This window comes from Physeter macrocephalus, chromosome 11 (assembly GCF_002837175.3).
Source record: "Physeter macrocephalus isolate SW-GA chromosome 11, ASM283717v5, whole genome shotgun sequence".
Classification (NCBI taxonomy): Eukaryota; Metazoa; Chordata; class Mammalia; order Artiodactyla; family Physeteridae; genus Physeter; species Physeter macrocephalus.
In genome coordinates, this window is record NC_041224.1 from 107,348,890 (window position 1) to 107,370,953 (window position 22,064).

Sequence of the window (22,064 nt, forward strand, 5' to 3'; positions counted from 1 at the left end):
CCCCTCCTGCTCAGACAAGCCCCCCACAGACTGGAACCTCCTTAGAAAGCCCAGTCCCACCCCCCCGAACCACAAGGACCCCTAAATGGGACCCCAAGATCCCTAAGGCCTGAACCTCTCCCCACTAAGGGCATCTCCCTTAGGCCCCTCAAAGCCCTAACGATTCCTTCCCACACCCTTCCTCCCTCCCGCCAGCTGCCCGCTCACACTTCTTATTCTTTCTCAGCAAAAAATGCACGATGAGGAGTGACACTGCCTCTGAACCTCGCGCTTGCTGACCTGTAATAAACCTGAGTGCCAGACTCTGCCTGAGCCCCTATCCTTCCCCGCCGACCATCCAGGAGCCGTCCTGGACTCCTGGGGGAGGGGGGCCCTGCCCCTGTGTCAGAGCTGGGAGAGCCAAGACACCCCACATCTACAGAAGAAGAACCGAGGCCCATGGAGGTGAGGCGGCTTCCCTGAGGTGGCAGAGCCGTGAGCCCCCCTACTGCTCGGCCAACCAGACAAGGGATGAGAGGGAGAAAGTCCAAAAGAGGAGAAAACAAAGGCACCAGAGGGTGAGCCAATTCTAGACACTAGGAGACAGAATTGCACTGCGGAAGCTGAAGCCACCCTCCACCTACCCCAGCCCTGAGGCCACACGAGTTAAAGTTGTCCTGGGACACCCGTTTCCTCCAAAATGAATTCCCCACCGATGCCAGGAGAGGCTCAGAGCTGGCTGGGGACGGAGATGTGGATAAAGAGGGTGACACAGGTCCCTTTCTGGTCAGCCCCTTAGAAGTAACCCACAGGGAGTCTCGCTCTCCATCAGCCCCCCGGTACAGTTGGCTGGGGCCCGGGTCTGTGGGCCACACCTCGTCGTGAGGGCATCCTGAGACTCTGGAGCCAGCTGACAGCAAACTGAACCAAAGTGTGGACCAAACCTAGGTCCCGCTTGTCTCATCTTGACCTCTCACACGGACACAGACGAGCAGGGCACGCGGGCGCACACCACACTTCTGCTCCCTTTGAGCTCCCACCAGGGACAGGCTGGCCTGTGTCACACGGCTGCTCAGGGGACAAGGCGGGTCCTTGCCCCACTCTGCTCCTAGCAAATCCCTGCCCCCTGCTGGGCTTTACTATGGCCAGGCCCTCCTGACCACCTTCTCATCCCTTCATTACCCGCCCCCCCATCTCCTGGACTCCCCTGGCTAAGCCCTTCCGCTCCCTCTTCTGAGGCCTTGACCGCCCCCTGCCCAAGCTTGGTCACCAGTCTTGAGAATGGCCTGTCAGTAAAGTCCTGAGAACTGTGAGCAGAGACCAGAGAAACACAAAGCCAGTCGGTTCTAGCCCTGGGGAGGCCACTAGTTCCGGGGAGGAGCCAGGACATGAGGTCAGGAGAACAGGAACCCAGAGGCAGGAAAAGCCGGAGCAAGAGTGGCTGGTGGTTAGCACCGAGGGGAGCAGAGCAACTCTGCCGGAGTTCGGGTTCAGGCAGGGCGTGGGTGCTGGGGCCTGCGTCTGGAAGGAGCGCCCTAGAAGGAGGAAGGCATTTCAGGGCAGGGACACAGAAGCACTGGAGAGCGGCTAGCAAGTCCGCTGGGACGAGCTAGGCCGCGCTGGGCTCTGCGGGGCTGGGCAAGGATGTCCCAGCCACACCGAGCTGTCACGGGCCAGGCAGGGCTGACTCCAAAGTCCCCCTGAGCCATGCCTGCCCTTCACTAGCTGGTCTTCTTCCCCATCTGTGAGCGTTCAAGGATGGGCCTGCTGGGCACCTCTGAATCCCTGGGACCCAGCACGGGGTCTGCACATGGGATGCTCAGGAAATGTCCTGCTGAGGCACTGGCAAGCTGGGAAGGTGGACCTGCTGGTGGAGGGAGCTGGAAATGAAGGCTGGGCCATTTTTTATGAGTTACAGGGGCTCAGTACAATATCCAGAACACCTGTTCAGGTGTTAGGAGAGCTGGGCTCCAGCCCTAACTCTGTCACAAATAAAGAGGTCACTTCCCCTAACTGGGCGTGTCCTCTCTTATGTGAATTGAGGGCATTGAACCAGCCGATGTCTGAGGGCTCATGCAGCTCCAGCAATGTGGGAATCTCTGCCTTCATCTGATGCTGACCCCTCCCTGGCAGCCTGCGGGCCAAGTCCTCCCCACACCACCAGGGGGAGCTCTACACAAGCCCCAGGCAAGCACCTCACCTCAAACCCACTAAGACCGGGGTGTGAAAAGCTCGGCAAGTGGGCACTCATTCACATGCGGAAGGCTTGCGCCTTGTCAGACACAGAAACCTGGGTGCCCGGCCACCAGGCACACCGCAAGGCGGGCTTGCACGCAAGAGTTGTGGCATGGAAGCTTTATGTTGAAGGATGTCTAAGCCCCCGCTTCCTCATTGTTCACACCTGGTCCCAGAGAAGGGACCATGACCTGCTCCAGGCAACATTCCCACGAATACTCTTTGGCATTCCTAGTCTGCCTAATTTGGGGGGAAGAAAAAGATTCACCAGTAGGATTCAAGTCTTTTAATTTGGGAATGACCAGCTTCCTCCTGTACCCTCCCCTTCGTCCATAACACCCCCTCCCTGGCCGAGCTTCATCAGAAGCCAGATCTCAGAACACCAGGCCCCACAGACAAATCCCCGGTGACTTCTCAGGCCTGGCTCCATCGCTGTAGGCTGGGGTGGTGGACAGTAGGCTGGGGAGCTAGTGAATCCAAACGAGACGTGTCTGGGCTCTGCCGTCCCCCTTTTCTGGCTGGGCTCAGGAGCCAGGTAGCCCCAGTATCACTCCTGGTCCCCTGTGAAGATGGAGCCAGGTGGGGTAGGGCATGGCAGGGTGGGGTAGCTGGGGCAGGGGGTGGAGGGGACATCTCCTCTCCCCAGAGCACAGGCACTCACCCTGGGTGGCCCTGGGCGCCATCTCAGTCCGGTAGATCTTGAAGGCATCGTAGGCAAAGACGGAAACCAGGATGATGCCAAAAACCTGTGGGAGTAGGAGCAGGGATGGCACAACAAAGGCCATCGGGCCACTGATCCTGGGGAGAGGGAGGTGGGTGATATGGGGCAAGGTGTGAGGCAGACCCTGGGCACTGGGTTGAGCTTGGGGTGGAGAGAGGCACACAAAGCGTGCAACCACCAGCCAAAGGTCCCTGGGGAGCCAGAGAGCTCTGTGGGGCTGGACTCACAAAAGCAGCAATGGCAGCTCCATCCCGGGAGGTCACGGCCGCAAAGGAGACCACCAGGAAGATGATGCTGGCGCTGACACAGCGGAGGAAGTCCTGGGGGTTGGGGGTGCAGGGTCAAAGGGAAGCAGAGGGCAGGGGGCATCACCCTGAGGTTTTCCAGGCTAGTCAGCAGCTTGACCCTCAGGCACTGTGAATCCCTACATGGAGATACCCTTGGACACAACATAAAGTGCTTGAGAGACAGAGAGAGAGCTCACACAGCTCCCCAGGGGAGGGATGAAGATACATGCAGAGTGACCAGGACCAGGACGAGAAGCCAGGGGCCTGGGCTGGGGCTGGACCCGGACAAGGGAGCAGATCTGAGGGATGTGGGTCAAAGGAGTGTTTGAGTGCTGGGTATGGGAGCCGGACTCCTTGTTAAACCAGGAAAAGGAGAGAGGCTGGGAGAGGAAAGGAAAATTCAACGTGCAGAGAAGAAAGGGACCAGAACGGGGTGGGGGAGGCAGGGTCCCTCACCAGACAGGGCCAGTTCAGCCGATCGAAGCGCTGGTAGTACTGGGTGGCGTAGAGGAAGAGGAAGGCTAGCGTGATGAAGAACTCCAGTAGCGCAGCAGCCATGTAGGCGGAGATGGAGGCCGTGAAACAGACGAAGATGATGAAGGTCAGGGCCTGCGGGACGGAGGGTGGGAAGCTTGCCAGGAAGGGGACACAGGCACAGCCAGGCCTTTACCCGCTCCCTCTCCGGAGCTCCCCCAGCCGGCCCCACCACCTGTCCTTGGAAGTCTCGCCATCCCTGGAGCCACATCCAGGGCCTTTGCCTATTGAGGTACGACTCTGGCCCCCCACCTCTGCCCGCCCATGCTCCCCCTGCCTCGGGATCCCAGCAGCCCCAGCAGTTTGGCCAAGCTGCACGGCTCCAGGGTCCGCCACTCTGTGAAATCCACAAGACAGTGGGTCCCCCTTTAGCCCCGAGTACAATGGGAACGCCAGTCCCTGGAGTGGCGCCCACATCAGCCTGTGCCCCCAGGAGGCACCCCATGCCCCGTAACACTTCCCCCACTCCTGGATGCCTAACACTCTTCTGACAAGGACCAGAGCCTCTGGTTCCATGCCAAGAGGCAAGGTTTAGAGGGCAGATGCTCGAGGGTGGACTCTGGGGTCCCCTCAGCTCTGGCGATGTAGGATGGCGTATATGCAGAAGACTTAAGTTTACTAGTAGGTCTTGCTAAGTGACTAAGGGAAGCTCCTTTCCTGGGGACAGATGTTCATGGGGAGCAGGCAGCAGATAAAGTGGGGCTGCAGGAAGTCTGCCCTTTTTGGTAGTTGAACTTCTCAGACATGCCAAGAAGTGGCCATCTTAAAGCCCGGGGAAAGACCGGCTGGCGTTACCGCTGTCCCATCCCTGTGTCTCACACCCCCTCGATGTCCCAGAGAGCTGTCCTCTGTTTAACTTCAATCCTTCCTGCAGCAACTGAAACCTGCTGTGACTGCCTCCAGATGGGAGATGTGGGGCTGGGTGAGGGGGTGGGGCAGCTGGGGCCGGTGGGGTGTCCTGAGAGCCTGGGGAGGGAGGCTGCTGAGGGCTGAGCCCTGGGGGGGGGGGCTGGGGAGTTGGGGGTGCAGGTCAGGGAGGCAGCTGTTACCAACTCAGTTTCCAGCAGGATGCCTTTGAGGGACGAGAGGAACGCCTTGTCCACGGTGAAGCCCTGGAGCCCCGCAGCTGCCCCCTCTTCAGGGGGCCGGTCCCGGCGATTCCAAGCACTGAGCATCTCCACGGGGCCCACCGGGCACAGCCCCCACTGCCACCAGCCAGGAAGGAAAACAGGAAAATGGAAAACTGACAGGATGGGGAGCGGGGGCCGGTGGGGTGTCCTGAGAGCCGGGGGGGGGAGGCTGCTGAGGGCTGAGCCCTGGGGGGGGGGGCTGGGAGATGGAGGCTGCAGGTCAGGGAGGCAGCTGTTACCAACTCAGTTTCCAGCAGGATGCCTTTGAGGGACGAGAGGAACGCCTTGTCCACGGTGAAGCCCTGGAGCCCCGCAGCTGCCCCCTCTTCAGGGGGCCGGTCCCGGCGATTCCAAGCACTGAGCATCTCCACGGGGCCCACCGGGCACAGCCCCCACTGCCACCAGCCAGGAAGGAAAACAGGAAAATGGAAAACTGACAGGATGGGGAAGCAGAGAGGAGCAGGAAGGCACTGCGAGAAACCTGAAAGTGAAGCGGGCAGGGCTGCTGTGGGACCCTGGAGAAGGCGGCTGCCCGGAAGGGCCTGCACCCAGCTGCCCAGAGTGCTCGGCTGGTGCGTGCACTGCCCCCCCAGGCAGCACATGGGAGGGGAGGCGCGGGCAAGGGGGGAGTGGTCAACCCTCTCCTTACTTGGAGCCCAACCCCGCCTGCCCGCAGAGGGGAGAAGGGCGGGGAGGAGGAGGTCCGCAGAGAAACCAGGATGAGCTGGGAGGTGAGCTGAGAAATGGGCCGGCCTAGGAGCCCCCAAGGACCTAAGCCTGAGGAAGTTTGTGGCCCTCTTCCCTAACCTTAACCCTCTTCCTCACCATCCTTTCTCCCTTTTCCTTTTAGGGAGGGTGGGAGCTGGAGCCCAGCCCAGGCAGCACCCCCCAAGAACCAAGCAGTAGCAGCCAGAACTGAGGACAAAGGCAGATTGTTGGGGGACAAGGGGGCGCTGTGTGCCTGCTGCAGTACCTCAATGGGCCTCTGTCTCTCCAGCATGCCAGGAGGGCGGCCTGACCCCCACCCCAGTGTTTAGGGCTGGGCCAGAGAGCCAGGGAAGGGGAGGGATGGGGGGCCACAGCGGAAACTCTGGAGGGCAGAGAGAGAGGGCAGTAGGTGAGGGCTGACCCTGGGGCGGAAGAGGGACCAGGCTGGGACCACAGATGTTCAGGCACCAGGGGTGCCAAAGACAAATTAGGCCACTTTTGCCTCTTGCGTCTCTCTCCCTCCCACCCTCCCTATCCCACCCCTCTAGGTGGTCACCAAGCACCGAGCTGATCTCCCTGTGCTATGCGGCTGCTTCCCACTAGCTATCTATTTTACGTTTGGTAGTGTATATATGTCCGTGCCACTCTCTCACTTCGTCCCAGCTTACCCTTCCCCCTCCCCATATCCTCAAGTCCATGCTCTAGTAGGTCCGTGTCTTTATTCCCATCGTACAGGCCACTTTTAAATACAGATTATTTATTCGGATAATTCTCTCTATGCTCAATAACTGCCTCTTCCTCAGAGGCACTCATGTCAAAAGACTAGGAACTATACCAGGATGTGTAAGGTAGAGCATCCAAAGTAGATGCTCACTGAGTGTTTGATGAATGAATGAATGAACGAACAAACGAAATGAAGGGCTCTCCATTGGCAAAGGGAAAAATTTCAGAAAGTGCCTGCACTGCACCAGGGCAGCTGGGTGTGGGAGGAAAGAAGAGACAGAAACAGGCAGAGCTTTGAAGACTTTTCCCGGGAGGAAATGCCAGGATGTCAGTTTCCAGGGGCCATAAGCAGCCGCTGCTGCCGCCGTGGATTCTCAGTGCATTTCCCATCCACTTCAAAAAGTGCAAAGTGCGGTTCCCCGCAAAGTCCCCCATCCTGTCCTGAGATCCTGGGGCTCCAGGTGGTGCTTTGGAGGGACCGAGCGTTCGGGCGTCCTGGCTCACCGTGGCAGCAAGCGGTTGTACACCCAGCTCCAGCGTTTGACCAGGGACCAGCCACGGGCGGCCCAGCTAGGCCATCACACGGGGCCGCACGCACACACAAGCCAAGGAGACGGGGTAGAGCCTGCGTTCCAGGCAGTAGCCGTCATGGGCGCCCTGCTTTCCAGGGCACGGCTGCCTGTAGAAGACGGTCTGGTTGTGGTAGAGCAGCTCCGAGTTTCCGAGGGGGTCCATGTGGGAGCCTGTCTGGAGGCTGACGCAGTGTGGACACAGGCAACGTGCGTGGTACAGATCCTGGGGGAGCCGGTTCAAGTCTCTGCCCAACCTGCAGGGGCGGCAAGCGTCAGGTCCTGGGGGTAAGGCTGGCTGGCAAACAGGGGACCGGCCAGGAGCAGCGAGGGCCCAGGGTAGAAATGCCAGGACTGTCGGGGGCTTGGCTTCTTACTCCAGCTCTGGTACCCGCGTGTCAGGTGGCTTTGAACAAGTCACCCCCCTTCCCTGGCATTTATTTCCCCCAACTGTCAGTGACGGTCAGGGATAGAAGAGTGACTTTTTAGGGTTTTTTTAAATTTTAAAGTAAAAACTGCTCTTATATCCAAGTATAAGAAAGCATCAAGTGAAGGCTGACAGTCTGTCTCCCCTGTCCCCCCGCAAGAGGAAGCCACTATCTGCCATATCCTGCCCGTCCTCCAGACACAGGCTGTGCATGTATTATAAGCACACATAAGAGTGTGTGGTAAGACTTACTGACTTATGCTAAAAGGATTTCATGGTCCCTGAAAGGCATGAAAAGTAGGTGCTCCAAAGGTCTGGGACCCCAGAAGCCCAGAGGGAAACAGCCCCTAGGTCGTAAAACCATCCTCCAAACAGACAGGACTTCGCAAACTGGGGCTCAGCTAGTGTGGCATTCCCCAATAAATACGCTGCAGCAGAAGGGGTCTGTGGCCAAATGAGTCTGGGAAGCGCTGAGTTTAATGGTTTCTTCTCTGCGGACTTCTTGCCGTGAAGGTGCTGGGCACACTGGGAACCTCCAAGGAATCGGGCCTGCAGCAGTTTTTCCCCCACTTACTTGACATCATCTTTTTTTTTTTCTGAGGAACAGCTTGTGGGACAAGAGTTGCAAAGAACACGCTTTGGGGAAGAACAGCAGAGTGGTTATCAGGGGTTCACGGCCTCCCAACCAGGGGTCCAGATCCCAGCCGAGTCAGCCATCTGGTGCCCAGCCTCCCCAAAGAGGCTCCCACCTCTTTAGATTTAGCCCAGAACCTACCCAGCCTTCTGAGACCACTTCAAAGCATAGTGACCTACAGTCTCCACCCTGGATCTAGTCTCAATCAAAGCTGACCCCTCCCTACCCACTGACCTTCTCCATCCATCCCCAAAGCCAAGGCTAAGCCAGAACTAGACTTACAGAGAGTGGGAACACAGACACCCCGTGAGGACGCAAGACTGCAAGAGAAATATGTTTGGGATCCCTAAGGCACTAACTTTTAATATTTTCATTCATTGTCCCGATTTCAGGGCTTCCTAATATTTTTTTACATCATGACACAAATAGAGGATTATGTGTGTGGCACACAGCAAAAGAATAAGACTGCTCATGATCAAAGATAACCAGCCTGGGGCTCCAACCACCCAGCTACCCCCCAGAGCAGAGGGAGGGTATAATTATAACCCAGTCATGGCTCAGGGCAGTAGCATTTTGTGTTGGGCTGCTTCGTGCCTGTATTGTACATTATCCTCTGATATTTTAGTTAGAAAAACACAGCCATTGTAGGGGAAGGAGAAGGAGAAAAAGGAAGAGGAGGAGGAAAGAGAGAAAGGGAGGAGGAGGGGAAGAAGTAGAGGAAGAAGAAGAAAGGAAGAAACCAACATTTTCTGTACTAGGTACAGATTTTTTATATCGTATTTCATATGATCTGCAGCATTAGCCTATGGAATATTATTTCATTTTACAGATGAAAAAAACTAAGCTTTGAACACTTGAGTGATTGGCCCAAGCTCACCCACTAAGAGTCAGAGCTAGGCCTTGTCTAACACCCAAACTTGATAAGCTCCCTGAGGTAAAAGGGGGCAGGTAGGCTGGAATTGTCTGGAACTCCCCTGGTCCCTCGCACACACGCTGACCAGCACATGAGCAGGTGTTCGGGAGGGGACAGAGGCCAGCAGACTCACTCGTATCTCCGGGGGACGATGGACCGGCTGTTGAGGGGTCCGTCTTCACTGGCCTTGCTGGATTCCGGGTGGTGGGCAAGGCTGGTGGTCTCTGGGGGAGGCATAGGCACAGTGTTTCACTTCAGCCACTCCTCGGTGGGGTTCTGTCCTTTGCTGGGGCAGCAGCTGGGCCAGTGGGTACAGCCCTTCTGGGGCCGCAAATGGAGGGTGTGGGTTCCCAAGACCATTGCAAAAATGCAACCACCTGTAGGAAAAGGCCAGTGAGAAAACTGCTTCCACTTAGTCCAGATGCCGCCTCCCCCAGCTGTTCCCTGAGCTCCTGGATTCAAGCCCCATCTGGTCCCCAGGCCCAAACCTGAGAGCTCCCTCCACCCCAGCCACATCTCTGCTCCTGCCCTGCTCAGCACGTCCCAGCCAGGCCCCTGCGCACTCACTTGGTACATGCCGCATGCTGCTTGCCCAGCCTGGGTGACACGCTGGCTGACAGCAGGGCCTTGTGGAAGCAGGTTGACTGGAGCAGTTTAGGAGTCCTGGTTTTATCTGCAGCAAACCTGTTTTGTTTATTCAAATTTTTTTCCACTACCTTTTGGAGGGTGTGACCTGAGATTAAAAAACAAAACAAAGGGCTTCCCTGGTGGCGCAGTGGTTGAGAGCCCGCCTGCCGATGCAGGGGACGCGGGTTCGTGCCCCGGTCCGGGATGATCCCACATGCCGCGGAGCGGCTGGGCCCGTGAGCCACGGCCGCTGAGCCTGTGCGTCCGGAGCCTGCGCTCCGCAACGGGAGAGGCCACAGCAGTGAGAGGCCCGCGTACCGCAAAAACAAAACAAAACCAAAAACAAAAAACTTGCAAGTGTTTTCAAAAGCTGATTTAAATGCTAGACTCACGGAAGTTGTGATTAACATCATTGTAAGCCCGATAACTTATTGGGTAAACTTTGTTCTTTATACTTTTCCGGGCATGGGTCAAAGCAATAGTATCCTGCTCTTCCATGCCTTTGAGAACACGCATTATTGGTTCGCTTGGTACCCAAAATTAGGAAACACCATCCTGGTCTCTCTCCAAGAGGCCTCGTTTCTACGATCCCTGCTGCTCCCACCCATGGTCTTGTCTCTTCTCTTTCCTTTCTTCTCAGATGTCCTCCTGATCACCGACCTTAGTGAACATTTCCCTCTATCTCCTTGTTCTCTGACCCCTTCTGTTCTCTGACCGCTTCCTCATCTTCGATGACCCCAACTTCTATGACCACAATCATCTATGACTTCTCCTTATTGTCCATTACTCTCTCCCTAACTTCTACCCACCCTCCCCGGGGGCCACCCCACCCCCCATCCCTGCACGTTCCCTGACCCGCTTTGGGCTAGGGATACAGGCCTAACCCCACAGGCTGCCGGGAAGGCCTGGAGCCATCAATTTGTTGGCTGGATGTGCAGGGCCTGATGGAAGAGGCGGTGGGTGACTGTTCCCATCGCATGAATGAGAGGGCAGAGCCAGGAAGAGGAGGGGCAAGGTGACAGCCTCATCTAAGAGCCAACAGGGACACCCAGCTCCCAGATCAGCCGACCCCCACCCCTACACGCTGGGCCTTGGGTATGAGGACCACGGCAGGGGGAGCTGCCACTCTCAGGCCAGGGGGTGAGCCCATTCAGTCTCAGCTCCATGGACCACTGTCGGCCAAGAGGGGGTATGTGCACTCTGGCAAGGCTCCAGCTGGGCCTGGCCCCAAAGACTCAGGTCAGCCAGGGCCCACCCCATCTGGGGGGCTCTTTGCCTCCTTCCCTCCCACCTTTTTCTCTTCATCCTTGTCCATCAACCCCCTTCATTTCACACACCCACAACGCCACCCCGCCCCACGCCAACACACTCATACACAGACATTGTCTCTAGAATGGTGTTTCCCGATTTGCATGTGCTTTCCCTTAGAAAATACCCCACGGGTAACCAAGGACTCAGGAAATAAACCAAGGGAACCAGGAATAACTTAAACGGCAGAGTGAGAAGGAATCCTCGAATGCTTTAGGGCAAAGCAGAGGAGTGCTGAGGTCAGGGGCATTCTGAAGTGGGAGAAGCTGCTCTGGTGAGTTTTCAGGGGCCTGGAAGTAGAGGTGGGGTGAGGGCTTAGGGGAAACAGGTGGTGGCTGAGACAGCAGGGGCACTTAGGAAGGGCACTGAGGCCAGGAATACATAACCCCGCTCCCACTGGCCCACTTCCTGCCCCTGTGCTCCCAGGCACGCTCTCACTTCCATCCGCCCCTCAGCTCCTGAGCATCATGTGCCAGGACGGTGCCAAGCCCTGCACATGCATCAGCTCATTTCACCCTTATAATAAAACTATGAGATGGAAACTACTGTCTCCATATTAAGATGAAGAACTGAGACCCAAAGAAATTGAGTAACCTCATCAAGGTCACACAGGTAGGAAGAAGCAGAACTGGCTTCCCACCCCAGCCCTGATCAACTCCAAAGCTAAGCTCCTGGCATGGAGATGCCACACTGTGCTGACCCCTGATTGGCTGCAGATGGAAGGGAAGCCCCCCTGTAAGGGCTTTCCTACTCACCTGGGCATGGGCTGGGACAGATCTCACCTGAACCTGCCCCAGGCCACAGGGCATTCCTGCCCCCTCAGGCACTCAGCCCTGCTGGCTGGGCTACGTGGCTCCAGCTTCCTCTTCCCCAGCCTTAGGTCTGGCACGTGGCCCCCAGGGTGGCTTTTGGTGTTCCCGAGCAACCCCCAACCCCAGAAAAGGCTTTGAGGGGGCCTTCCAGAAGAGCTGGATCCCTTGGGTCTCCCCCAAACCAATCAGAACCTCAGAGGCTGACACGGGCCCGGACCTCTTGATCTTGGCCCCTATCCAGGACAGCATGTTTGAAAGAGCTGGAAGTGATCCCAGCTACTTGTTTCACTTGTTGATGCCGTGAAGGACCCACGTTGGTTGCTTGGGACATTCCCTCCAGGAGAGGCCTTTGGGGTGTCCCCTGCCTCTGTACCAGGACCTCCTCTAAGGGAACCCCTGAAGGGCAGTCTCCCCTGCCTGACCAGGCCTGACGCAGAACTTGCTCACTGAACCGCACGTCCCCCCTCACCTCTTCCCATTTGCTCGGCTTCCACCCTTATCTCAGGAGCAGCTGTGGGTCTCCTCAGGATGACTCCCTGCCATGAGAAACATTTTCCAGAGGGTTTTCCTCTTGGGGTGACTAAGAATCCCAGAGTCACTTCAGCTTCCAGGGAATCCCTAGGAGAGATGGGGTTGGCAATGGGGAGAATGTAGAGGCAGAAGCGAAGGAAAGTTCACCCAGTACCCAATATCAAGGGTGCTTCCCCATGTGTCCTCACCTGCCTGGGCCTGACCTGACAGCCACGGGGGACCAGCTGAGAGTCCCACCCCTGAGCCTCTGGGAAGACATCAGCCCCTAGCAGGAAAGAGCAGGGAGGATGTGACAGGAAGCACCCCAACTCGGCCAAGAAAGCTTGCAAAATGCTACGATGGCTCTCCTGCCCTTCCTCAGAAAGTCATCGAGTTCTCACCCACTGCCTTGAAGCCCTTCCCCTGCCTCTGATCAGCTCTTCACCTAGGGGCCTCTCTTCTCTTGTAGAAATGTGCATGTTTGGTGCAGGTTGGGCGGCGGGCTGGGGGTAACCTGGGTGGCCATAAAAGTGCCAACCAGCCTAGCAGCCCCTGCAACAGTGCTGAAACCAGGGCTCTGCAGGGCCTACTGAAGCTCATCTGCACTCACCTGAGGTGAGGCAGGGGCACTGGTGGTTAAAATGCTGAAATATTACTTCTGTCCCGGCTGGTAAATAGATACTGTCCTCAGGGCTGGAGCACGTCCACACTACAACCTCCCTGTGATCCTGCAACTAAAGGGAGACCACCTGGCCCAGACAGAGGCCTCCAGAACAGGCTCCCGTGTCCTGATGGGGATGCCACGATGGTACCGGTTGCTAATTATTTGTAGTATCACCTTTACTTACAAGGTGCCTGGAGACTGCCTTCAAAGAGAACCCAGTCTGGCCTGGGAGACACGCAGAGAATCAGAGTGAACAGGACAAAAAGCCTAGCAACTCCCTCCCCCAGCCCAGGGCTGGTGCCTCCCCCATGGTGGGCCTTTGGCTTACTCAACTCTGTCCTACAGTCATGGTTGCCTTGTTCGTTCACCCATTTGCCAAATATTTATTGAGCACTTATTATATGCCAGGCACCATTCTAAATGCTAGGAATGCAGAGGACAAGCCAGATAAGGTCCCTGCCTCAAGAAGCTTATGCTTTAGAAGGAGACAGATGGTAAATAAGGAAACAAGATAATCTCTGATAATACTAAGTGCTATGAAGAAAATGAGGGTTTCCCTCATGGCGCAGTGGTTGCGGGCCCGCCTGCTGATGCAGGGGACACGGGTTCGTGCCCTGGTCCGGGAAGATCCCACATGCCGCGGAGCCTGTGCGTCTGGAGCCTGTGCTCCGCAACGGGAGAGGCCACAACAGTGAGAGGACCGCGTAACGCAAAAAAAAAAAAAAAAAAAAAAAAAAAAAAAGAAAATGAAACAGTGTTAAGAAATAGAGAATTACTGGCAGGCGTGGGGTGGGGGGGTGGGGGGGTGGAGGGAGGGGTAACTTAACTTTAAAAAGCCAGGGAAGGCAACTTCCCTGGTGGTCCAGCAGTTAAGACTTTGCCTTCCAATGCAGGAGGTGCAGGTTTGATCCCTGGTCAGAGCTAAGATCCCACATCCCTCGCAGCCAAAAAACCAAAACATAAAACAGAAGCAATATTGTAACAAATTCAATAAAGACTTTAAAAGTGGTCCACATAAAAAAAAAATCTTTAAAAAAAAAAAAAAGCCAGGGAAGGCCTTTCTGAAGATGTGGAATTTGCCAAGATGATGGAAAGTGTCTGGGAAAGAGTGGTCCAGGCAGAGGGAACAGGACATGCAGAGTCCTAGAGGTGAAAGAGCTTGACATGTTTCAGAAACAGAACGGACAGTGTGGGTAGAAAACAAAGGCTAAGGGAAAGGGTGGGATGAAATGAGGTGAAGAGGTGGGCAGGGACCAGCTCACATAGGATCTTAAAGGCTGTGGCGGAACATTTGTTTTTTGTTTTTTAATTTATATATATTTTTATTTTTGGCTGCGTTGGGTCTTCGTTGCTGCGTGCCGGCTTTCTCTGGTTGCGGCGAGCGGGGGCTACTTTTCGTTGGGGTGCGTGGGCTTCTCATTGCAGTGGCTTCTCTTGTTCCGGAGCACAGGCTTCAGGCGCACGGGCTTCAGTAATTGTGGCGCATGGGCTCAGTAGTTGTGGCTCGCGGGCTCTAGAGCGCAGGTTCAGTAGTTGTGGCACACGGGCTTAGTTGTTCTGCGGCATGTGGGATCTTCCCGGACCAGGGCTCGAACCCACTAGCAGGCAGATTCTTAACCACTGCGCCACCAGGGAAGTCCGGAGCATTTGGATTTTATGCCAAGTTCAGTGGGAAGGTATCAACTGTATTCAAGCATGATCTACATGATGTGGGTTTCTTGAAGGCAAGCTCCGTGTCCTTGACATTCTGCTGCCCCACAGAACTGGCATCAGATAACAATAGTAACAGTCGCTTTGAGCCAACATTTACACATCATGGACCAGGCACTGTTCTCTGGATTCTTTTTTTTTTTTTTTTTTTAATGAATGAATCTTTTTTTAAAAAAATTATTTATTTATTTATTTATTTTTGGCTGCATTGGGTCTTCGTTGCTGCACGTGGGCTTCTACTCTTTGTTGCTGTGTGCGGGCTTCCCATTGCGGTGGCTTCTCTTGTGGAGCACGGGCTCTAAGCTCAGGGGCTTCAGCAGTTGCGGCACACGGGCTTAGTTGCTCCACGGCATGTGGAATCTTCCCGGACCAGCGCTCGAACCCGTGTCCCCTGCACTGGCAGGCCGAACCTTAACAACTGTGCCACCAGGGAATTCCAGTTCTCAGGATTCTCTTAATCCTCAGTTCCATTATTATCCCATTTGACAGACAAGGAACCAGAGGCTCCCAGAGGTCACATAGCTTGCCAAGGTTGGAGTTGGCTAGTGTCAGAGCCAGGATTAGAATGCAGCCAATCTGGATGCTGTGGGGTCCAAAGAGAGGAGAACTGGAAGAATCCATGAGCACCCGAGAAGTTCTGAGTAACAGGAAGAACAAGAACAGGTCACGGGGTGCGATGAGGAGGAGATCAGCTGGTTGGCCCTGCTGGGAAAGGACAAGAGTGGGAGAGAAGACTGGGACCCAGAAAGCCTGACGGAGGGGTTCCTGCCTTTCTACCCCCTGAATAGTGGCAAACGCAAGCCCCGAAGCTGAGGGCCTCCCTGCCTGAGGCTGCCGCCCACCCAGGGTCTTAGCCCACCACCCAGCCTGGGTTTTCTCCAACCTAACCTGGAGCCCAGAACTCTCCCTGAACAAGTTAGAATCACCTGAAACCTCAGTTTGCGAAGGAGAGGGCAGAGATGAGGCATAAGGACAGGAAGAAGGCTCCTCCTGCCCTCAACAAAGAAACACTTTGAACTTCCGTGAAGGTACAATCTGGGGGTGCAGAGGGAGTTGTGGGAAGCCAAGGTGAAGAGGAAAGGCCATTGTGCTACGCACTTTACATATATTTACTCCTCACCAAAGTCATTGTTCCAGATGAGGAGCTGAGCTTCAGAGATGTTCCAGAACTTGACCAAGGTCACAGGGCTGACAAACCAGGATTCACTCCCGAGTCTGACTGGCTCCATTTCCTGCCTGGGCACTCCAGAAGCACAGACTCGTTTTCCTGCTGGTTTGCACTCTAACCCCCTCACCTAGCTCCAGGCACTAGCTAGGCCCTCAGCTACAATGAGGGCAGCGAGCCTCACTGCCCTCCCCCCAAACCACCATTTTGCCGGGTCCCAGCACTTCCTTCCTCCTTAGTCTTTTCCGGCCTCCATCTGTTTCCCCTGTGCCAATCAGATCACTCATCTTTGGAACAGGGTTTCCTGCCCACCTCCATCTTGAGCCCCAATTTGCCTTGGCAGTCCCCTGGGCAGAGATCATATACCAAGTCACTCCCCAGAAGCTGAATATCTGTGTTCCAGGCAGCCAGGCCCCCCAGGGCTGGGGTCTGGGAGAAGTTGGACCAGGCTGGAACTGGAATGGGGGAGCTCTCCCTTGAGATGCATCTGGAAATTTTAAAGTTCCTCTCCCATCCTAAAGGAGTGTGAGTTTGTTCATAGGTGCCCAAGCAACAGGGAGAGGAAGGAGCTGGGTCAGGTGATTCCCCCTCCCCTGCTGGCAAACGCCTGGAAGAGTGGGCCTGTGGAATGCGAGGGTGGGGCGGGATGGGAGGGGAGGTGGGGACCCTCTCTGTATCCACGGCCTCAGGTTCACAAAGGGCCTTAAATTAGACTTCTGATGTTATCTCCAAATGACGCTATACATAGAGCCATTGTCTACTTTACGTGTTTGAAGTGTTAATGTGTTAAATGTAAATATTGAAAACTTCCCCCTCCCCTGCTGGCAAACGCCTGGAAGAGTGGGCCTGTGGAATGCGAGGGTGGGGCGGGATGGGAGGGGAGGTGGGGACCCTCTCTGTATCCACGGCCTCAGGTTCACAAAGGGCCTTAAATTAGACTTCTGATGTTATCTCCAAATGACGCTATACATAGAGCCATTGTCTACGTGTTTGAAGTGTTAATGTGTTAAATGTAAATATTGAAAACATGCTACAGTTTTTCAATCCAGTTTGGCATCTCACTTTTTAAATTCCAGGAACCTCAAAAACGGAAGAAGGAAGGCTTCTCAGGAGCCTCTGAGAGGCCTCGATGTGTCCTTCCCAAAGGAAGAACGCGGGGTGGGCGGGGAGGGGGCGGGCAACTGGAGGGAGGCAGCGCACACGAAGGAACAGTAATAGGGCAGGAGAGGTGCGGGGGACCCGAGCCGCGTCCTTCCAGCTGAAGCCTGGGGGCAATCCCAGCTCCTCTGAAAGAGTCCTGCCCTTTTGTGCCCGAAGTCCCCACTTTTGCTCCTCAAGGCAGCAGGAGCGAGCCAGAGTGAGGGCAGGGGACAGGCCCAGACTGGCAGAGAAGCGTAAGAGGCGGCATAACCTGCCCGCCCGCGGCTCCGGGACCAGATGCTCAGGCATCACGTTCCCTCGCCAGGGCTAGAATCCGTGTCCAGCCCCAGACCCCTGCGGAGGCCCTGCCAAGGGAGTAGACAGGCTCCGCGGAGGACCCCAGAGAGGCGGAAGGAGCGTGCTCCCCTCCCAAGGGAAAGACAGATGTGGGGCTAATGAAAGGGATGCAGAGAGGCGCGGGGCCTGCGGGGGAGATCGGGGGCGTGACGGAGAGAGGAAAGCTCCCGGGAGGGAGCGAACCAGACCACCTGGAGGTTCGCCGCGACGCCCGGCTGCAGCCGACGGGGGAGAGGAGCCGGGAGGGGGCGTGCAATTTGGCCCGAGGGTCCTGAGCTGAAACTCAACACCCGCCTTTGGAGGGATCGTCCTCCTTTCTCCTCCGCCCCTTCCCTTCCCCTCCCTTTTCCCCTCCCTCCTTTCTCTTAATCCCCGGGACTGAGCCCCGCGCCGGAGCGGAGAGGGCCCGAGGGGAGGAGAAAGGAGCTGCACAGAAAGGGCGCCGGGAGCCCGGGAAGGGGAGGGAAGGGGAGCCGCGAGCGGGGGGTGAGCCTGAAGGCCGCGCGCGACCCCCGGAGCCTTCCCAGCGCTCTCAGTGTCCCCCCCAGCCCCACCTCCGGGCGAGTCCGCAGGGCCCTGGCCTCTGCTCCTCCTTCGCCTTCTCTTTGCTCCTTCTTTTGCTCTGTGGCCTTTCTCTCGGTTGCCAGAGACACCCGGGCTGCCCCGAGCCCTGGGGCGCGCGGAGAGGGCCCGCCAAGGGTGCGTGTAAGCGGGGCGGCGGGGCCAGCGCCGAGGGCCGGGGGCCGAGGGTGGGAGCGGGAGCGCCGGCGTCGAGGGCTGGAGGGGGGCGTGTGGGGAAGGCCGTCCCGCCCCTTCGAGCCGGGCCCGCGTGCGGGTAGCGAGGCGCCGTCGCGGCGCCCCCAGACCCCCAGGCGCGCTGCGAGCTAGTGTGCGTGCTTGGGAACCCGCCTCCTCGCCGGGGCTGCGAGAGTCTGGGCGGAAAGCAACCACTCGGGCCGCCCAGCCCAGCCGCCGCGCTCTCCGAGGCATTTGGCGCCAGCCTGGCCTCGGTTCGCCAAGTCGGGCGAGTTGGAAGAGGGACGAACGTCTCAGTTTTCACTGCCCCCCGCCCCCTCCCTCGCAGCGGAGCTGCCGCAGAGCCCCCGACGCCCCTCAGCCTCGGGAGCACCGCTCTCCGGCGCGGCAGCCGGGTGGGGAGGCTTGGCCCCTAAACTCGCTCGTCCAGCCCGACCGCCCCGGCGGCTTCTCCCTGCCCTCGGGGCCGTCCTGAGCGTCCCGGAGAGGCGTCGAGCGCAGCCCCAGCTCCCGCCTCCTCGCCCGCCCTGGCACTGGAAGGGAGCTTTGGGCCCGTGCGGATCCGGGGTCCCCCCTCGGCCTAGGACAGGCAGCTCCGGGGGCCTGGTCCACCCGGCAGCCCCCGGGAGGCCGCGGGGACGGGGCAGAGCGCGCGCCCTTGGATGAGGTCCCGCAGCGACGCCCCGGCCCGCCCCGCTCCTCCTCCTGCCCGGCCAAGCTGCCTCCCATTTGGGGAGTTTCGTGGGTTTTCTTTCTCCTCCTCCAACCTCTGCGGAGGCCACGACTCAGGCGCCGCAGCAGGGGGCCGCCTCCATGGTGCGGGGCAGCCGCTGCTGAAGTCAGCGAAACCGAGCCTGGCCTGGAGCTGGCCGCGCGGAAGGCCAAGGCCATGGCCATAGCCACGTCGGTGAGTCCACCAGAGAGAGGAGGCTGCCGGGCAGAGACGTCCACAGCCTGTCCTGCACTCCTGTCACTTTTATTTCTGCCTTTTCTTTGTCTCGCTCCTTGGTCCCTTGCTTCTTCGGGAGACTGTGTCCCCCTTCTGGCACTTCTGTTTCCCTTTCCCCCTCTCACTCCTCATCCCTAGCTCCTACTGGATCTGGTCTCCCCCTTCTCTCCTCCCCCTCCCCATTCTCCCCTTTTTCTTTCTAGAGGCTGCTCCTGGAAGGAGGGGAGGGGGCAAGCCTGAGTCCTGTCTGCTCCTTTATGGGCGGGAACAGATGGCCACTGGAGGTTGGCAGGGGCTTGTGACTGGGAGGCTAGTAAAAGGTTGGGAGGGGGCTGAAAGAATGGAGGTGGCTCCAGGGAAATAGGAGAGGGCAAAGGGCCCAAGGGGGCCCTTCTCTAGAGGAGGGATGGCAGAAAGGTGGGAAATAAAGTAAAAGAGGGAGATCGGGCAGGGAGCAAGAGAAAATAGAGGGAGGAGGGGAGGTGATGTCAGCCAGCCTCTGGCCACTTTCCTAGGACTGGGGACAAAGGGAGGAGACAGCTGGCATGATGGGCCAGTGGGAGGAGGCCTCCCAGTGAGCGTGTGGCCCACGGCCACCCCCCTTTAAGACAGCCACTCCCTCACAAGTCAGCTGGGCCCCTGAGGAGGGGGTAGAGCTGGGGTGGCCACACCCATCATCAATCAGTCTATCAGGGACTCTGGCCTGGGTTCCCGCAATTGCAAGGCCCAGAGGTTTGGTCCCATTGGACAGAATTCAAACCTGACACAGGGAGGAACTCTTCACAGCCCCGCCCCTGCTTTCTGTCCTCTACTGCTTGTAGTCTGAATCCAAGCAACTCTGTCCCCTTTCCACCCTTCCCTAGGCCCTAGGATTCCCAGGGAAAGCGAGGCTGCCACCTGCTTTCTGGCCCCCTCTGAATGGGCATTCTGCGAAGGAGGATTGTGAGGCTGGAAACAGAAGCATGGCTTCTGACATCCTCGCACACCCCTCGAGGATGAGTTAGATTTTCATTCCTTCTCAGACCAAACTCCTCTTACCTCCTCAATCTGTATGATGGTGAGCAGACCCTAGTTCAGAGCCAGAAGAGGGGGAGGTCCTGAACATAGTGCGGTACTCTGACATAAAGATGCCTTCTCAGGAGCCAACTGGTCAGCTGGTCAGCTTTGTAGTCCCAGGAGGTAGATCTTTTTTTTGCCTGGGGGAGAAAGGGGTGTTGGTATTTATGCTAATGAAACTCACAGGATCCTAATAACAGCTAATTTTTTTGTGTGTGTGTGGTACATGGGCCTCTCACTGTTGTGGCCTCTCCCGTTGCGGAGCACAGGCTCCGGACACGCAGGCTCAGCGGCCATGGCTCACGGGCCCAGCCGCTCTGCGGCATGTGGGATCTTCCCAGACCGGAGCACGAGCCCGTGTCCCCTGCATCGGCAGGCGGACTCTCAACCACTGCGCCACCAGGGAAGCCCAACAGCTAATATTTATTGAGTATTTACTGGCCCTAAGCTGGCCCTGAGCTTTGCCTGGGTTTGTCCTGGTTCTTTGACGCATTATCTCACCCAGTCCTCACAACAACCCTGTGAGGCTAGTACTGTCATTATCTGAAAGTGGATATTCAGCTATGGATACGGAATTCTATAAAGGAGGAAACTGAAGCTTGGAGAGGTTAAACAAACTGCCCAAAGTCACCCAGCTCGAAAGTGGCAGAGCCAGGACTCAAACTCAGGTCTGTCTGCCTCAGAAACCGTGCTTTTAACCCCCTGGCTAGATCCAAAACGCCAATTTCTAATTTACAGTTAGAAAGAAAAGGGCCAAGCTAACCAGGAATTTGTGTCATCTGGCTAGTGTATTGGCTTTCTGTGGGACAACATCCTTTAGAAGCCAAAATATAATCAGAAAAGGGTTTGATAATTTGGAATCAGGCAAGAGAAGTCAGCTTATTGTTAAACTCACCCAGCCATAAAGGGCTGGACAACCTCTCCACCTGAGGGAAACACCGGCCACGAGGAACATGCACTCATGCTGGCTGAGCCGGCCATCCTTCTCCCGGGGCCTGGTGGCCAAATGCAGCCTGACAGAGATCTTGAGCTTGAGAGGTTTCACTGAGTTAGTCAGTCCATGTGGATCACCTGTTCAGTAATGCCTAACTACCTGCTTTCCACCACTGCCTGGGATCCTGCCAGCAGGCTCGGGTCACCTAGGAAACATAACTGAAGCAGAATATATTTTGACATTGTGAGTGGCTTAAGCTTGATTCTACCAAATAACTTGGTGGAACCAGAGCCCAGTGAAGAGAGACGAGCAAAGGGAACTTGGGCATCATGAAGACTTCCTATGAACTTGAGTCATGTTTGAGCTATGGGTCCTCTTTTTGTTTTGTTTTGTTTTTTAAGTCTTTTTGTTATCTTTTTATTCTATTTTATTTTTTAATTTTTATTATTCAATTCTGTTGTATTTTTGGCTGTCTTGGGTCTTCGTTGCTGCGCACAGGCTTTCTCCAGTTGCGGCGAGCGGGGGCTACTTTTGGTTGCGGTGAGCGGGCTTCTTAATACAGTGGCTTCTCTTGTTGCAGAGCGTGGGCTCTAGGCGTGTGAGCTTCAGTAGTTGCAGCACGCAGTAGTTGTGGCCCACGGGCTTAGTTGCTCCACGGCATGTGGGATCTTCGCGGACCAGGGCTCGCACCCGTGTCCCCTGCATCGGCAGGCGATTCTTAACTACTGCGCCACCAGGGAAGTCCCTTTTTTTTTTTTTTAATTGAAGTATAGCTGATTTACAATGTTGTGTTACTGCTGTATGGCAAAGTGATTCAGTTATACATATATATGTACATTCTTTTTTATATTCTTTTCCACTATGGTTTATCATAGGATATTGAATATAGTTCTCTGTGCTATACCATAGGACCTTGTTGTTTATCCCTTCTATATATAATAGCTTACATCTGCTAACCCCAACCTCCCACTCCATCCCTCCCTCAGTCCCTTCCCCCTTGGCAACCACCAGTATGTTCTCTATGTCCATGATTCTGTTTCTGTTTCATAGATAGGTTCATTTGTGCCATACTTTAGATTCCACATATAAGTGATATCATATGGTGTTTGTCTTTCTCTTTCTGACTGACTTCACTTAGTATGATAATCTCTAGTTGCATCCATGTTGGTGCAAATGGCATTATTTCATTCTTTTTTATGGGTGAGTAATATTCCAT

General features: G+C 56.3%; 4 protein-coding genes across 6 annotated transcripts in view; 2 read left to right on the plus strand and 2 right to left on the minus strand.

The window, feature by feature from the left end:
- The window catches only part of MYH6 (myosin heavy chain 6), a 31,169-nt gene extending 30,840 nt beyond the window's left edge, over window positions 1–329 (plus strand). The window contains exon 37 of the mRNA XM_024133656.3: window positions 227–329. Coding sequence (XP_023989424.1) covers window positions 227–250 — 24 coding nt within the window. The 3' untranslated portion in view covers window positions 251–329. The remainder of the gene's footprint in view (window positions 1–226) is intronic.
- Window positions 330–2,485: 2,156 nt separating this feature from the next.
- Window positions 2,486–4,969, minus strand: CMTM5 (CKLF like MARVEL transmembrane domain containing 5). Of its 3 annotated transcripts, XM_024118300.2 has the most exons (5): window positions 4,806–4,969; window positions 3,679–3,831; window positions 3,163–3,255; window positions 2,876–2,960; window positions 2,486–2,775 (listed from the first exon to the last, which is right to left on the minus strand). In XM_024118300.2, exons 1-5 carry the CDS (start codon window positions 4,929–4,931, stop codon window positions 2,762–2,764), a joined length of 471 nt encoding a protein of 156 aa, XP_023974068.1. In that variant the 5' UTR covers window positions 4,932–4,969; the 3' UTR covers window positions 2,486–2,761. The 3 variants fall into 3 exon arrangements, with proteins under 3 accessions (XP_023974068.1, XP_028351443.1, XP_028351442.1); XM_028495642.2 differs by having other exon boundaries at window positions 2,486–2,960; XM_028495641.2 differs by having other exon boundaries at window positions 2,876–3,255.
- A 1,126-nt stretch (window positions 4,970–6,095) lies between these two features.
- IL25 (interleukin 25) lies at window positions 6,096–9,547 on the minus strand. Its single transcript, XM_028495643.2, is given in 3 exon segments — window positions 6,096–7,143; window positions 8,994–9,237; window positions 9,428–9,547. Coding segments are annotated over 3 exon segments (516 nt in total). The 5' UTR covers window positions 9,444–9,547; the 3' UTR covers window positions 6,096–6,887.
- An 8,066-nt stretch (window positions 9,548–17,613) lies between these two features.
- EFS (embryonal Fyn-associated substrate) overlaps window positions 17,614–22,064 on the plus strand; it is a 19,841-nt gene continuing 15,390 nt past the window's right edge. Inside the window, exon 1 of the mRNA XM_055088476.1 lies at window positions 17,614–18,816. Coding sequence (XP_054944451.1) covers window positions 18,799–18,816 — 18 coding nt within the window. The 5' untranslated portion in view covers window positions 17,614–18,798. The remainder of the gene's footprint in view (window positions 18,817–22,064) is intronic.

Coding starts and splice junctions, on each gene's coding strand:
- CMTM5 (XM_028495641.2), bottom strand. CDS start 4,931: ATGCTCAGTGCTTGGAATCGCCGGGACCGGCCCCCTGAAGAGGGGGCA. Junction 3,832..4,805: donor TCCTGCTGGAAACTGAGTTG/GTAACAGCTGCC, acceptor TCCGTCCCGCAG/GCCCTGACCTTCATCATCTT. Junction 3,256..3,678: donor GGCTGAACTGGCCCTGTCTG/GTGAGGGACCCT, acceptor CCCAACCCCCAG/GACTTCCTCCGCTGTGTCAG.